We start from the raw sequence: 14,883 nt of genomic DNA, 5'->3' as shown, positions 1-14,883 counted from the left end.
AAATCCGGCTGAGCCAACCCAATACAGATTCATAATTTTGGGCAGGTACATCACCCCATGAACCCCTTGCAGATTGTCATAGAGATTAAAATGAGGGCAACAACACAGCACCTGCCAAATCCGGCTGAGCCAACCCAATACAGATTCATAATTTTGGGCAGGTACATCACCCCATGAACCCCTTGCAGATTGTCATAGAGATTAAAATGAGGGCAACAACACAGCACCTGCCAGCCGCTTTGGCAGAGCCCAGATGCTTGTTGAAACGTCACGGGTTTTTCTCTATCTGTACCCAGTTTCAGTCAAAACCTTGTTGAACTAAAGAGGTGAAGCTGGGAGGGCCATGGGTGTGGGAAGTTAACCCAGACTGCTTTACAAAGGCAGTTGTCACTAATTTTGGGGATCCAGCATTTCCCTCCCACTCCCTTAAAGATTGCAGCTTTTATATATGCCTCGTTGTGGGGCTGAAAGTAGAGTTTCAACTGGCAAATAACAAGCCCCATCCCGAAGCGTCACAACGGCCCAGATAACAAGCAAGCCCATGTTACAAAGCCCAGCTTAACCCTTTGGCCGGTGGCCCAGCTGCCCTCCCAAGCCCCCCTCCTCCATTTGCATAACTATCTAAGGGGGGAGAGGGGCAGCTCAACAGCTGGCCATCCACAAAATGGATTATATCACCCTTTTGTCCCCACGTCTGGCTCGCTCCACTTGCATATTCAAGCTTTTCCCCCGACCCGAGGGAGAGCCGCAGTGGCACTCGAGGTGCTCCCAGCTCAGCCCCTCTCCAGCAACTTTTGTTCCGCTATAGAAACACCTGAGTGAAGAAAAGGAAAACGGATCAATCAGGGGAAGAACCCTTCATGTGAGGGAAGTTGAAAGAAGGATGTTGAAATGAGGTTGGATGTTATCATTTGTAAGTGGATTTAGGAACAGGTGTAACTCTGAATAGGGGAACGTGTGAAAGTGCAGCATTAGACAAATTAACTGGCAAAAAACCCTGTTACATTTAGTAGTTGGTCTTCCTGAGAGCCTCTAGAATCACTACTACCATTCTGAACAGCTCTTACTATGCAAGACACACACGTCTTCAGGAGTTCAAGGTCTAGATAGTTTTGTGTGTGCACATACAGGACTTACAGCCCCTGTCCTTTCCTGCTTATGGGCTAAAATTACATTCTTTTCCTGAAGAGCAAGAGTTTTAGGAAACTTTTCTTGGCAAGAGCTCAAAGTCTGGTGCCTAAAGATTAGCCCAGTCATTCCCACTAGCCCTGACTAAGGTAGATTTACAGAAATGCCTTCCTTCCGGAGGAGTCTGTGCTTCAGACAACTTTTGCATTTGCTACGGTTCTGACATTGTTTTAAATGATGGCCTCCTATATTGGATTCTTTTTCTATTCAAATATCTCCATTTCTGTTGATTTCCCCTCTTTCTTTGTGTCATTTTCTTATTTGCCCGGGGTAGATTCCAATATAATGACATTTGAGAGCAAAACATTCACATTAGACAGACAAGTCAGACACACTTACCCAGCCCTACATGGCCCTACAGGTCACACAACATTTTCCATTACAAGATCCCAATGTTACATTTGTTTCCGATGACTTAAAGGTGTTCAGGCTGAAGTTCTTCCACATCAGGTATTTGCTTTGGATTGACTCCTTTGATTTGTTAGAAAGAAGATAAATTGGCTCAACACTCTTCATACAAAGATAAGGAAAAAACACAAACCTACGCTTTGCTCAAAAAAAACCCAAAACAAAACAAACCACCGCTCAGCTAGCTAAGAAGCCTTAGCATCTATAGGGACTTTGTCAGGATTGCTGTAATCAGCACAAAGCTAGCATCACAAACCAACATTTGTGATTCCTGTAAAATTTCAACCGATTTTGACCTCGCTTTAAGAGCTGGAAAAACACACCAGTTTGTAAACTCTTCGTTGAGATTTGAGACATCAGCATCCCAACTCTAGGAACATTTCACACATGCTGGGCATGTGCCTGCCCTCCCAGCTAAATGCTGCTGCCCATATAACACCCACATCACCCAAACACTTCCAAGAAAGCAGCTCTGGACATGATTTTCCAGACTGAGGGAGGATGACGGGTGTAACTGAGCCGCATAGGGAATGGAACAGCCTGACAGGGATGGGGAGGCATTAGGGATGCTAATGAGTCAGAGGGGAAAACCAAAACTAGATCATCATGTAACAGCCAGACTTAAAAAATTCAGAGTAAAATCCATGCTCCCTAGGCACAGACATTGATTTCTTAGTACATCTGCAAAACATGCACCTTAATTCTCCTCTGGTGGATCCATGTTATCAGACAATGAACAAAACATGCTGTTAACTTGCATAGTGAACGATTTTGTTCTAGGTCTTAAGATCCTGACAATGTTGATGACCAAATCTGGAGCATTAGTATATTTATTGGGTTTTTTTCAGTGAAGGATTTGTATCACATAATGTTTTTAGAACTGTGTACCTGAGGGAGGTGAAAATTGCTAAGTACCTCAGAATGAGCAAAAAGCAGACGCAAGGCTGCCTACAGGCTTGTAATTTAACCTCATGCACCTTTCTGCATTATGCAAGATTCTCCATTCATGTAAAGACCTGTCCCATCTTCCATGGGAACTCTTTCTCAGTTAGTATGTGGACCAAACTGTTGCAAGGATGAAGCAGTGCCAGGCAGCAAAAGCAGGTCATCCTGTGCTAAGACTCATTAACTGCAAAAAAACAAAAAGCTGCAGATAGTACAGGGCCATCCTCTGTCTCTCTTCTCCAAGACCTCCCTCTTCTGCCTGAAAAATAAGTAAGAATAGATTCTGAGGAATATGTGCTTCCCTGAGACATGAGCAGCCTTGCATTTCGAGGAGCAACCCCGTTGCTACCACACACATCCCAAGTATGGGCTACAGACCGTTCCTCTGCTGTAGCCACCATAGGTCTGATGCATCCAGAAACCCAGACAGTGCCTTGTCTCCCCACGTGACATAGAGTAGCTGTAAGATGAAGGAAGGAAAAGCAAAGAAAAAAAACCAAGAAGAAGGCAGCTGGGGCAGCTGAACATCCCAGTCCGTAGCCAAGTTGTCTGGGAATACGATCTCAGTCCACACTGCTGCAGGGAAGAGATCAGCAAGTCTGTTTTGCAAAGTGGGACACTAGTTTTGAGTACTCATCAGAACAGCCTTCACTTTAAATTCACATCATCACTCACATCAGATGAGCTTACCTGAATCAGGGCATCACAGCATTTTGTCCAAACTGAGACATCATAAAACATTTAATCCCATGGTTTGAGTTTTTTAAGAGTTTAAGAAGTGAAATGCTGCTCTAAGGAAGTTTTAAACTTATCTCCATAGAGTTCACATAGTATTTCCCTGGCCTGAATCACTCGCAGCATAAATCTGAGTCACTTCAGAACAGCGAAAAACCTGTAAAAGCAGGGCTGCAGGACGGCTCCAAGAAGCTGCAGATAGTGAAAGCACCCTCGTTCTCCCCTAGTAAATACCAGCTTTCAGCATCCCAGTGACTGTTGCACTGACCAGATGGTGGTGGGAGCAGTAACTTGGATGATGTTAATTACACACAAACTCTAGAACAACTGATGTCAAAGCTCACTTTGAAAACACCAGAATGGGCTGCTAAGCATATGGCAGCAACGCGCCTCTAAAACACCGTTGTGGGTATGTTAAACAACTAACAAGCTCCACCAGGGGTCCAAGGATAAGCAGCCACAGCAACCGGGTCCCAGATCCCAACTGTTTCATGCTCGTCCCTCTGTAATGCTGAGGAAAAGGTACAAAGATGTGGTGGAAGTGGGGGCCCACAGCTCCTGGACTGGGTCCTTTGCAAGGTGAGCACATGCAACATTTGCCACCAACCCAGCCAGGTCACCTCTTCTAAGGACAATCCCTTGAGGGAAACATCCCAGGGGATCTGCTGATCACCACTGGAGGATTCCTAATGAGGAGCCCTGCTCTGAAAGCCCACTGTACAAGCACCTAGAGCTACGCTCTGGTACTTTCAAAAATTAATACCATCTAGTGTGCAAAATAAGCACAGGGTCAGAAAAATTATCCTGGGCATCCGCCAGCCACCAGTGAGGACTTTCCAACAAACCCCTGTGTTTTCAGAGGTTCTGCAGAGGTTAGCTTTACCCCAACAGGTAACCAGCGTCTTTACCTGCAATTTGAAAGTAAATGTAAAATCACTAGGCACCACCCCACCAGAAAGGACTTGGATACAGACAAACGCATAGTTTTGGGTTTTAAAAAGATGGTTTAGTCCAAGCTTGCAGCATAGGGGCCTCCATTCTAGCAAATGTCAATTCTAAAGAGAATCTATAGATTACAGTTGAACCATGCACCGGCAAGAACTACCTCTGCTCCAGAGTGCTTTCCTTGCCCTGTTATTCTCAATTTCTCTTCCTCCAGCAGTTATGTACCTTGTAACTTTTAAGCTTGCTCGGAGATGCAAGTCGCTCAGATCCAAAGGAAAACAGGAGCAGAAAGGGCTGTGAGAAGTCAGCCACTCTTTTCCTCTGCCTCAAAGCAAGTTTAAACGTAATTATTGCTCCTGACAGCTGCTTGCTCTTAACAGATCTCCATTTGTGGGAGAGCTACTACCACGTCTCCACATAACTGCTCACTGATTCTCTATCCTTATCTTTTTATATTTGGCCTTGGAAGAAGCTATCACTCACCCGAGCTGCAATTTAAGCCCCATCTACTATATGATTTCAAGCTCAGTTTTTCCAGTGCATCCTCACAAGTGCTTTTCCCCACATTTTCAAGATACCAGTCACACCACTCTCCACTGCACTCTCTAGTCCCAAGTGCAGCATCTCAAGTTGCGTACTTACAGGTGCTCCTGTGAAGCACAGGATTACCTCAAGTCTCACCAAACATATCACCAATTGTGAACCTTAGCTAGCTCTTCTATCATCAGCAGGACAAACTATCAGATCCCTTAAGTGAAATAACGTGAACTGGTTGGCAGTACTCTGAATTCGTGCGGTTAATTCTATCCAAATTTAGTACTTGCTGAAAAGGATGTCTTTCCCCACCATCTCCTCCCTGTCGCAACCGTTTCTACAAGTTGCCAAGACTATTTTGAATGCTAACTGCTATCTTATCTTTCACATCTGTCCACCTTCCTGTTGACTGTAAATGTAACGTGCTTATTACTTTGTAAACCAGGTTGCTAATAAAAAGGAGATAAGTGACCTAGAGCAACTCCCACAACTGCATGCAATGCAGTCTTCCGTTCTGACACTGACTGCAAGACGGAAGGAAACCACTCCCTTGACCAGAGCTGCTTACAGCCTAGCTCTGCCCGCTTCCAAATACAATTCAGTCTTCAAAACCACACTTTCCCTTTTTGCAAGCCAGCTTCTCTACTTGCCCAACAGCTACTACAGATTTTATCCTATAATCAAGTGCAACAAAGGTGCCAAATTCATGTGTGAATTTCTTTTGCAGTAGGAATTCAGGTCTTGTGAGGGATGCAAAGCCAATGCCTGCCTTGTCTGAATTAGGTTTTAACCAGTAATTCCTTTTACTCTTGGTTCTCAGGGGAGATTACATTAGCATCTGTAGACAAAGTGCACAGATTCCTTTCAACAGATTTCTTCATTTGCCAGTGTTACTGCACAGCTGTTCAACTACTTATTTTCCTGTCACCCACTAACAGGAGCATAAACTAGATAATTACTACTTTCTACTTTCATAAAACTTGTTCTTCAGTGTCTAAAACCACTCCTTTCTGTTTGTTCCATGAAAGGGCCTTTTAGAGTTTTAACAGCTGGCCTACCAGGAGACCAAGCCCTGTGTTACCATAAGCAAACGTGTCTGTAACCTTCACTTGGGAAACCCCTTCCTGCCCTCAGCATGTGGGTAGGAATCTGGCTTTGTGTTGACTGGAAACAGCAAACCTACAGAAGGGAACTGCAGAACCTTGCCTCTGAGGCTAGAGAAGTCAATTCATTGAGATCACAGCCAGACCATATTTCAGAGCTACAATAAATATTATCTGGTCTTGTACTCTCGCCTTCAGTCTATCACCACCTTCTAAACAGCTTTAGGCCTTTTGTTGTTGTTGTTGTTTTTGTTTGTTTGCTTTGCTTTCTTGGCAAAGTACATCTTACCTCCTTTTATTCATGCCCTCTGAGGTATTTTCTTCTTTTACTTCTTCCAGTAGCTTATCCTCCTCAGGGGAGGAAGAGCCAAACGGATTGCCACATTAACTTTCTCATTTCATGCCATTACACTTCTAACTGGAGTGCTTTCAAATAGGTAAATTAGCTCTTAAGTGATCCCAGTTGTGCTATTGGCCTTTGCTACAATCCTGCATTAAAGCTGATTCAATTTTATTTACCTCTATTGCCCAATTAAGAATACAGAAAGAAATGTAGTTCTGCAACTAGTCACTGCAGCCCAGGAGGGAGCTGAGTTGTTCCATGACCCAGGATGACAGATCGCCACGCTGTAGCCCATCTCCCATCTCCCCACAAGGTGAATTGGCTGTTCCTCACTCGCCACTTCTCCAAGTAACAATTTCTTGAGGACATCGCAACAGTGATCCTCAGCTGCAAAAGATTATTTCAAATAGCTTTGTGCTGTGTGTGCCACCATCTGTATGCTCTGCACTGCACCAGTAGCTACACCTGTGGGGCGAGACACGTGGTTAGCAGGAGCTTCTGAAGGAACTGAAGCCCTTGCTCCAACAGTAACTCCTTTATTTACTCATCTAGAAAAAGCAGAATGATTTTCACTGACAGTGAGCAGCTTCACTTTCTCCCACACAACATGGATTAACAAAACGCAACAAGTCTATTCAGTGTTCTTGCACCTTACGACGCACACATACCAGTATCAATACTACAGATCATTGCCACTTGTGGTTGTATAGGCAGTAGGAGTCAAAAACAAGAACAAAAACTCAAAGCTTCTTACTGGCTACCCAAACTTTTAAAATTTTGTATAAAACCTGAGTTACTTAAGCTGGTTCAGTAATTAAAGGCCAGTTCTCATTATGAAAAGGCTGACACTAATCACAACGCTGGAGCCTGTGTCATACCTTACTGCAGCCTCTGTCATGTGCCTCAAGATATTTATTTCTTATTTCAATCACACTCCATTAGCTGACTTAAAATACATTGCCGTAATTTTGTTTTGTGGCACAAGTTACAGTAGGAGTTGGCTTATTTAAGCAGACTAACACAACACACTGAAATGCCATAACCTAAGCTTCTCCATTTCTATCCCATTTAAAACTACTTCAAGATTAATTTCCCTCCTGTTCAGGAAAATCTGTACTGTAGCTGAACTAACAAAATAAGTACGTGTTGCAATAGTCTGCAATTAATACAGTATTACTTTTGAGATTATTACAGTGTATGTAATCACCGAGACACACTTTAGGAATCCAGCATGAGTTACTTCCCAGACCTCCTTGGTGTCATTTTTTCAGGTGACCAGAAAACTGCCCTCCCCCTCCACCCAAGTCTGCACATCAGAACCATATTATAGAATATGGTGCCATAGGCTGCACATTTTCCACTAGCTAGTAAAATTCATAAGGAGACAAAAGTGCAAAGCAAAATGTCATTTTATTTAATTCAAGGACTATTTTCCTTCTAGTATTGCTGAAGGGATCACCTCCTGGGGAATTGATCATTACAAAGTCCCTGTCTAAAAGTTCAAGTGCTCTTGTTGTACATTCTTTTGAACCACAGAAAACATAATGACCAAGTAGGTGGGCAGCTACTTGCAGTTTTATCCCACCTAAATTAGCATTGCTTCAGGCTAGAAAACAATTCAAGTAGTAAAATAATGGAAAATGTTAACCTTTAAGGTCACTATCATATTTTGATCAAAAAGTCCTGAATGTATGAAAAGAACATTTGTACATGTTATGAAGGTTTTTTTTTAACCAGACACTGTCAAAGATGGCAGTTAAGTATTTTGGACCAGTTGTCAACCAGATATTTAAGAGTTCTATCTGAAGGTTTATTACCAATTTCATTATGCAATTCACTTTTCACATTAAGCTCTTTAACAAAAGCAACATATACCCGCACCAGAATCACTGTAGACAGATTTAGTTTTATAGAATGCCCTTCTGAAAATTCATTTCAAAATAGAGATGCTTTTTCTCCAGAACTGTAAAAGCCATAAAAATGCAAAATATCTGTTAGGAAATTTTTAATCAAAATTATTCCTTAATGTTCAAAATAACATTTAAACTCCTACTTTTTTGTTGTCATCCACATATTGATCAAAAGACTAAAACAGGTAACAATGGTTCACGTTTTTTTCCCCGCCTGAAACATTTCTTCTAACACAGGCCCAAGATAGGCAATACAGAGATTCAGGGACATGGATTATGCATGGCAAAGGTAATCCTCTATCATTTTAATTTAGAACAACTCTGATTCTAGCACACAACTTTGAGTCTCAGTTGTTTTCAATCTGCTCTAGGTCCAAGTCCCCACAGTCTAGAGGAAAGATGCCTTCTTCGGTGCTCTCACAATCGCTTGTGTCCTCATCGCTTTCACATACTGCAGCTGCTTTCTTAAAATCCCTTGTTTTGAAGCTACCTTGGCATGACCCACGATGTCTTACTTCATCCAGCTGTTCTTTCATCGGACTGGAACCAGGGGTGATGATGTTCATAAGATCATTTGAGTCACATGGGGATGACACAATTGTCTTCATTTGTGTGTCATCATCATCATCTTCATAGTCAAGGGAGCAAAGACTTTTGGAATTTTTTAAAGTCTGCAATTAAAAACAAACACACATGAATATATTTCACCATGACTGTACAGGAGGAGCAGAATAAATTCCTTGAATTCTTGAATGGATTGAGAGTATGTACTCAAAATCAGAGTGCCACATGTTTAAAAGTAACCCTGGAAATAACAAGGAGCACGAAGAGAAAAAGAACTATACGCTCTTACTGTACAACGTGGTTTTGCACAGATATTTTGCCTTTTGTAGAGAGAAAAACTACTACAGTCCCCCTTCTGATGCAGAAAAATCCAAAGCTCTAGCTTTAGTGAACTAAGCCAGAACTACAGAGCCCAGTTCGATGTATTAGCCTTCCAGCAAATCCAAAGCACAGCATTTGGTAACATCAGCATTTACGTCAAACAGCTGCACTGCAGCCTAGTCACCAATTAATTTCATCCAAGTTCTCAAGCCTGCAGACAATGAGCCCTTAGGCATCACCTCAGCAAGTCCGCAAGGCAACTGGCACATGTGGGAAACCTCAGAACAGGAGAAAGCCAAGCTTCTACTGGAAGCGTCTTGCTCCAGAGTCAGCTTAAGTTTGTCTTATGAGTGTCACTTGAACAAGGCCTCGGGAATTTGAGTAATTCTGTTTAAATGACAAGTACACTAAAAATAGAGGGCCACTCACTCACCTGTCCTCAGACAAAGAAAATAAAACCTCAGTAAATGTGCTCCCTCTGTCCCTCAGATAAAGGAATACAATGCCTAAGCTCCTCAGGTAACTGTAAGGGATCCTTGACTAGAATCCAGAAGCAACATTTAAGAAAAAACAGAATTACACAGACAGCAGAACTTAAATTTTAACAAGTAAGAAACTTCTAAACTCTGTCTCATACAAGCCAAGAGTGAGAGGAGGGTGAAATCGTCAGGGCTCCTCCTCTCAGAGGTGGTGAAGAGCCAGGAGACTGAAGTTCTGCTCGCTTTCAATGTCTTAGTGGTTAAGACACCAGTCTCTCACACAGAAAGATTTTATTACAAGTAGATCCACAGGGAACAGGACCAAATTTTCACACCCATTTTCAGCTTCCTCCCCCATTTTGTCATTTCTTAAATATTTTATAGTTGTTGATATACTCAGATGAAACAGGAACATTGCAACATTCCCAGTATGCTACATTCCAGATGCTCTCCTAGAACACTGGATCATCTTTCTATTTCACCAATGCACGTCAGCAGCCATATGAGCAACACTTTTGGGTGCTTTTTAAAAACAAACTTGACAAATTCAGAAGAAATGTCAATGAGTCAGGCTCGCCTGTGTGCAACTGGATGAAGGAGAGTGAGGGAAACCTCACTGAGGTGAGGCAATTTGCCTGACCCCTCGGGGTCGATGTTACACGCGGAACACCTTGCAGACAAGCCCACTGCCACTCTGCAAGCTCAGCCAGTTCCTTGGACATCCCTACATCAAGTCTACGCAGAAAGTTTACTTGAGAGAAGGCTCAAGTAAAGGTAAAAAGCAAACCACTCAAGGTTTGGAGTTCAAGCACAGCACCACCAGGATGAGGAGTGAAGAGCAGTGCCGGCAGGGGTGGTGGGTCACCATTGCTGGTGTCTCTCCACAGGTAAAACGCTGCAGCAGCATTCCCCAAGGCGGCACCACGTGAAAACACTTCCGTGTGACATTCCCCACTACCAGTCAGAGGTTTGCTGCGCCTGTACTGCACACAGCTCTTCTCTTGCTCAAACAACTTCCATATCTTATAACATGTATTAGATGAGTAGTTAACAAGCTGCAAGTTTCAGTTTGGACAGACACAAACCAGACCTCATTTAATCATTGATTTATGCAACTCCCAAAGATTGACTTTCGGGGGGAAAAAAAAAAAGTGACTGTTGACCATAGTTCTGTCAATAGTAATTCAGAGAAGTCTTAGCAATGGTTAAAACCCACATGCAGTTTTGCATGTCACTAGGATCAACAAAACTGATAACATTGCATAACTAAAAAGCTTTGTACTTCCAAATTTCACTCCCCTATGAAAATGGTCCTGGTGTAAAACACACTCCTGTTTGCAAAACATTTCTATATAGCTCACAGCTTGCTCAAGTACAGATATTTGAGCTCCTTCTTATGACTAAAAGGCATAAATTTCTCTCATATTTACCTAAAGCAAAACAGTATCATTTTGAAGTAGAAAGTGCTAAAGGATATTTTAACCCTAATTTTATCTCATCACTTTGAAAAAGAACACATTTCCTGTTGTATCTCCATATAGGGGACAATATTTCCAGTTCTTTAAACCTTACTAGTAGGCACTGGGAAGGAAAGGGATCAAATAAAGGAAAGCTTTGAAAGTTCTGCTTTCAATGTTTTCAAAAGGAATTCCCAAGTCCCCCTTCAAAATATCTTTTATTCAATTTGCTGCTAGAAATTAATCCAACCACACAGCTGTCTTTCTAGAAGGTTTGTGTACATAAATGGAAAATTGCCTGTTAGCTGTACTGTGCTGAAACCACTTGAATGGGAACTTTTAGCCGGCTTCAACACAACAGCAAGTGCATTCAACTGGTTCTTTGTTCACACACTTGTCACAACCGCACCGAACTAAAAATAGGTGGATTTATTATCTCGCAGCACAATCCCACTCCTTTCACAAAGCAAAAGGTAGAAATTGCAGTGCATTCAAGCCCTCTGAACTGCAGCTTTACATGTTACACTGGTACAGTACCACACCTTTCAGGCACAATTGTGCTCAGTGGGGAGCCTGCGAGTACTTGCTCAATGGTCCTCATTTCATAAAGGACGCTGGACTAACAAGACAAAAGAGTCCACAGTTGGCAATGGATAGAACTCAATCAGCTAAAAGTATTCTTTTGTGTGATGGGGAAAAGAATAAAAAGAAACTCCAAGTTTTAAAAGTGAGGCGATAAAATGTCTGAATATTAAGGGAAAAAAAAGAAAAAAACAACTTTGTACTGAAAACAATGGCAGGGAAGGAAATAAAAGAAATCTCTCTAGACCCTTGCCATACAAAGCAAACAAGACAGGCCCAGAGTAGCTTGAAAGGAAGCTAATGTCTGTACTCTTTACTAAACCTTCAGTTCAGAAACCCATAATACATCACTCTCCAAATATAAAAAGCAATAAAAAGGTTGGTTTTGTTTTACTAACAAAACTAGAGCCATTTGCTACAGTAGTCAAGGGAAAAATAAGTCATTTACGTGCGCAAAAACACAGTGCATAATGGGAGCAGCAGTTCTCATGCTTCTTGCCCGTGGCCCCATCATACAGCGAGCCCACCCGTTTCCCCCCTCGGTTTTGAATGGAAGATACAGCTGCTCTGAAAAGGTGCAGCTGCAGCAGCTGGCACCGAGCAAGGAGCAGAGGAAGCCTGAAACCACCCAAAGCCCTGAGCCCGTCCGACTGCTTCCCAGCACTAGTCACCATGACTGGATGGGCTGAAGCCACAGACTTGGAAAGAGAGGGAACTCGTTAGCCTAATCAGACTAGTTACTTGGCTGGCGCTCTGTCCCATCCCACAGTTTTTGCCTATGGCTGCACAAGAGATGCTGCTTTAAGAGATACTGGCATATAAGCTTTCCTGACTGCTAAGGTCTCTACCAGAGATCCACTACCCATCTCTGGGTGATGCAGTGGTCCTCATGATGAGAGCATCCTGGAATTTCCTGGAATATCAGCAGCTAATCCAAGTGTAAAACACTGAAGAAGCAGCCCAAGCATGGAGCAACACGTGGCTTTCTCTGTTGCTTCCTTGTATGCAGAAAGTCGATGGAGGAACAAGTTAGATGGGCTGCATTTCTCCCTTTGAGGGTTTCACAGGTCCTTATTTCACTTCCCGGACTTGTGTTTCCTACAAATGAGTCAGACTGGCTCTAAACTGAAGGCTGAAAAATGCAGCTGAAAACTCCCTTCTGAACATGCCATCACCTGACTGACACCACATCCTACCACAAAGAGACGTGAATAGTGCCCCTCCCTGTAAAATGAATTCTCACTTCATGCATCTAATTACTTGCATTAATATCACTACCTGTGTCAATTCAAGCTGGAGTCATGTACAGTGTTTATCACAAATCATTAGAAATTGTACAGATTAAGAAATATCCCACCACAGTCCTAATCCCTGCATCTTCTTCTACGCATAGTGAAAAACAGTGAGAAAAACGCTGTGTTTATGTAACAAACTATTAACTCTTCTTTGGGAGTAAAGATCTTGACACCTGACTTTCCTGTTTTAATAGCACTGAGCATTTTGTGAACACTGAAGTGTTCACAGATAACCTTAGTTTTAAGAAACTTGCAGTTGAGAAGAAACATTGCATCAGCAGTACAAAGTAGTGCTGATAGGAGGAAAACAATATAGTATTCCTCATGATGATCTATACTTGAGGCTTGCTGATATACCCTACAATGTAAAAAAAAGTTAACTAGCAAAGAATTTCTCCCTGCTTAAACGAGAAATCAAAGGTGTAGAAATACATTGGTTTTTAATTCAAGTGTCTAAAATAACACTTCAGTCAAAAACTCATTGCAGATTTTTAAAACCATGCATTTTAAATTCACCAGAAGTGAAGTTGTTTTTTTTTCTTGCATTGCACTACAAACCAAGTAGTTAAGAATACTTCTATTTATGTAGTTCGTGGAAACAGAATCAAACTCCTAGAAAATTCCTGACACTTTCATGGGCATTTGACTCTTCGGTCAAACTCACTCTAGGACCCAAACATGCTGTTCACTTTTGTAGCTCTGCAGTCATCCCTCATTTTCTTGGAAATTTGGCACGTATTTTATATTAAAAAAATGCAACACTTACTTCACCACCTGTAACTAGGAAGCATAAAAAACACAGAATACCGGATATGAATAAGAAAAAACCAATCAACTTCTACCATTTTTGCCATGCAATTAGACATTTAACTATAATAACCGTTCTTTAAATCAGAGATGAAATCACTGCTGCAGCTCTTGTAGTCAAATAAGGTAAATCCTATTTGCAAAGCCAAAGACCTAGTTAAGAAAAAAATCAATACGAGCTGACACGCAGCAATACGGCTATGACTTGAAATGAAAGTTGTTCAGTACTTTGTCTCTGCTGTATCTTCAAAAGTTATTTTAATTTTTTAGATGTAGGTACCCAGGAAGAGAAGTAGACTGACATCAACTCATTTCACAGCAGATGCTAAACAGCATCATGAAGTAACCGCCTTTCATCTTCCACTAGCCAGACTGTTCTAGATTTAAGCATGCAGTTTGTTGGTGTAGTCTACCATGAAAGTTGATCTATTTATTGGCCTAGATTTTTTATCCTTATATTATAAGGATACCACGGCACAATTTATAAGTTTTGTTTACGAGCTGTAAGAACTTAGTGATCTCATCTGGCTTTTTATTTTCTGTTAGTTGAAAAAAAATAAAAATACTATGGCTCACTGAAATAGGACTATTTAAGAAAATTGCTGAATTTGTCTAATTATACTCACACATGCAAGAATACAAGGCTGTTCATCACATGAGATAAAAGACAGAAACCACTGGATTAGTTTAAGTCCACAAATGAGAAGAACAAAATGCACAAAGACTGAGTGGGGTATTTGGGGTGCAGTTCTCCGCCACTGCATCCCACACACGTTGGTCACCTGCACTGGTGGGGCAATCCTGGGAACTTTCAACCTGTACAGCAGTGTACTCATTTAGCAGGGAAACTCTGTAGGTCCCAGTTAAAATTGCTGGTGCCACACCAAATTCCAGATAGCCACGTGTGAAGTCACCGAAGTGGCAGATCCCAAGCGCAGCAGGGATCTGACAGGCTGGAGGGTAGGGATGCCATCCAGAAGGACCTTGACAGGCTGGAGAGGTGGGCCCAGGCCAACCTCATGAAGTTCAACAAGACCAAGTGCAAGGCCCTCCATCTGGGTCAGGGCAATCCCAAGCACCGATACAGGCTGGGCAGTGACTGGCTTGAGAGCAGCCCTGAAGAAAAGGACTTGGGGGTACTGGTAGATGAGAAGCTCAACAGGAGCAGTCAGTGGCACTTGTAGCCCAGAAAGCCAATCGTGTCCTGGGCTGCAGCAAGAGGTGTATGGCCAGCAGGTCGAGGGAGGTGATTCTCCCCCTCTACTCC

The 14,883-nt window shown here is 42.3% G+C and overlaps 1 protein-coding gene across 2 annotated transcripts in view; it reads right to left on the bottom strand.

Annotated features, from left to right (window-relative positions):
- Window positions 1-7,592: 7,592 nt before the first annotated feature.
- FAM53A (family with sequence similarity 53, member A) overlaps window positions 7,593-14,883 on the bottom strand; it is a 49,958-nt gene continuing 42,667 nt past the window's right edge. For both annotated transcript variants that reach the window (XM_009868636.1, XM_009868637.1), the window contains exon 4: window positions 7,593-8,782. In XM_009868636.1, coding sequence (XP_009866938.1) covers window positions 8,459-8,782 — 324 coding nt within the window. In that variant the 3' untranslated portion in view covers window positions 7,593-8,458. The remainder of the gene's footprint in view (window positions 8,783-14,883) is intronic.

Source organism: Apaloderma vittatum, unplaced genomic scaffold (assembly GCF_000703405.1).
Source record: "Apaloderma vittatum isolate BGI_N311 unplaced genomic scaffold, ASM70340v1 scaffold4284, whole genome shotgun sequence".
In the NCBI taxonomy this organism is placed as follows: domain Eukaryota; kingdom Metazoa; phylum Chordata; class Aves; order Trogoniformes; family Trogonidae; genus Apaloderma; species Apaloderma vittatum.
This window is presented reverse-complemented; position numbering and strand designations above follow the sequence as displayed.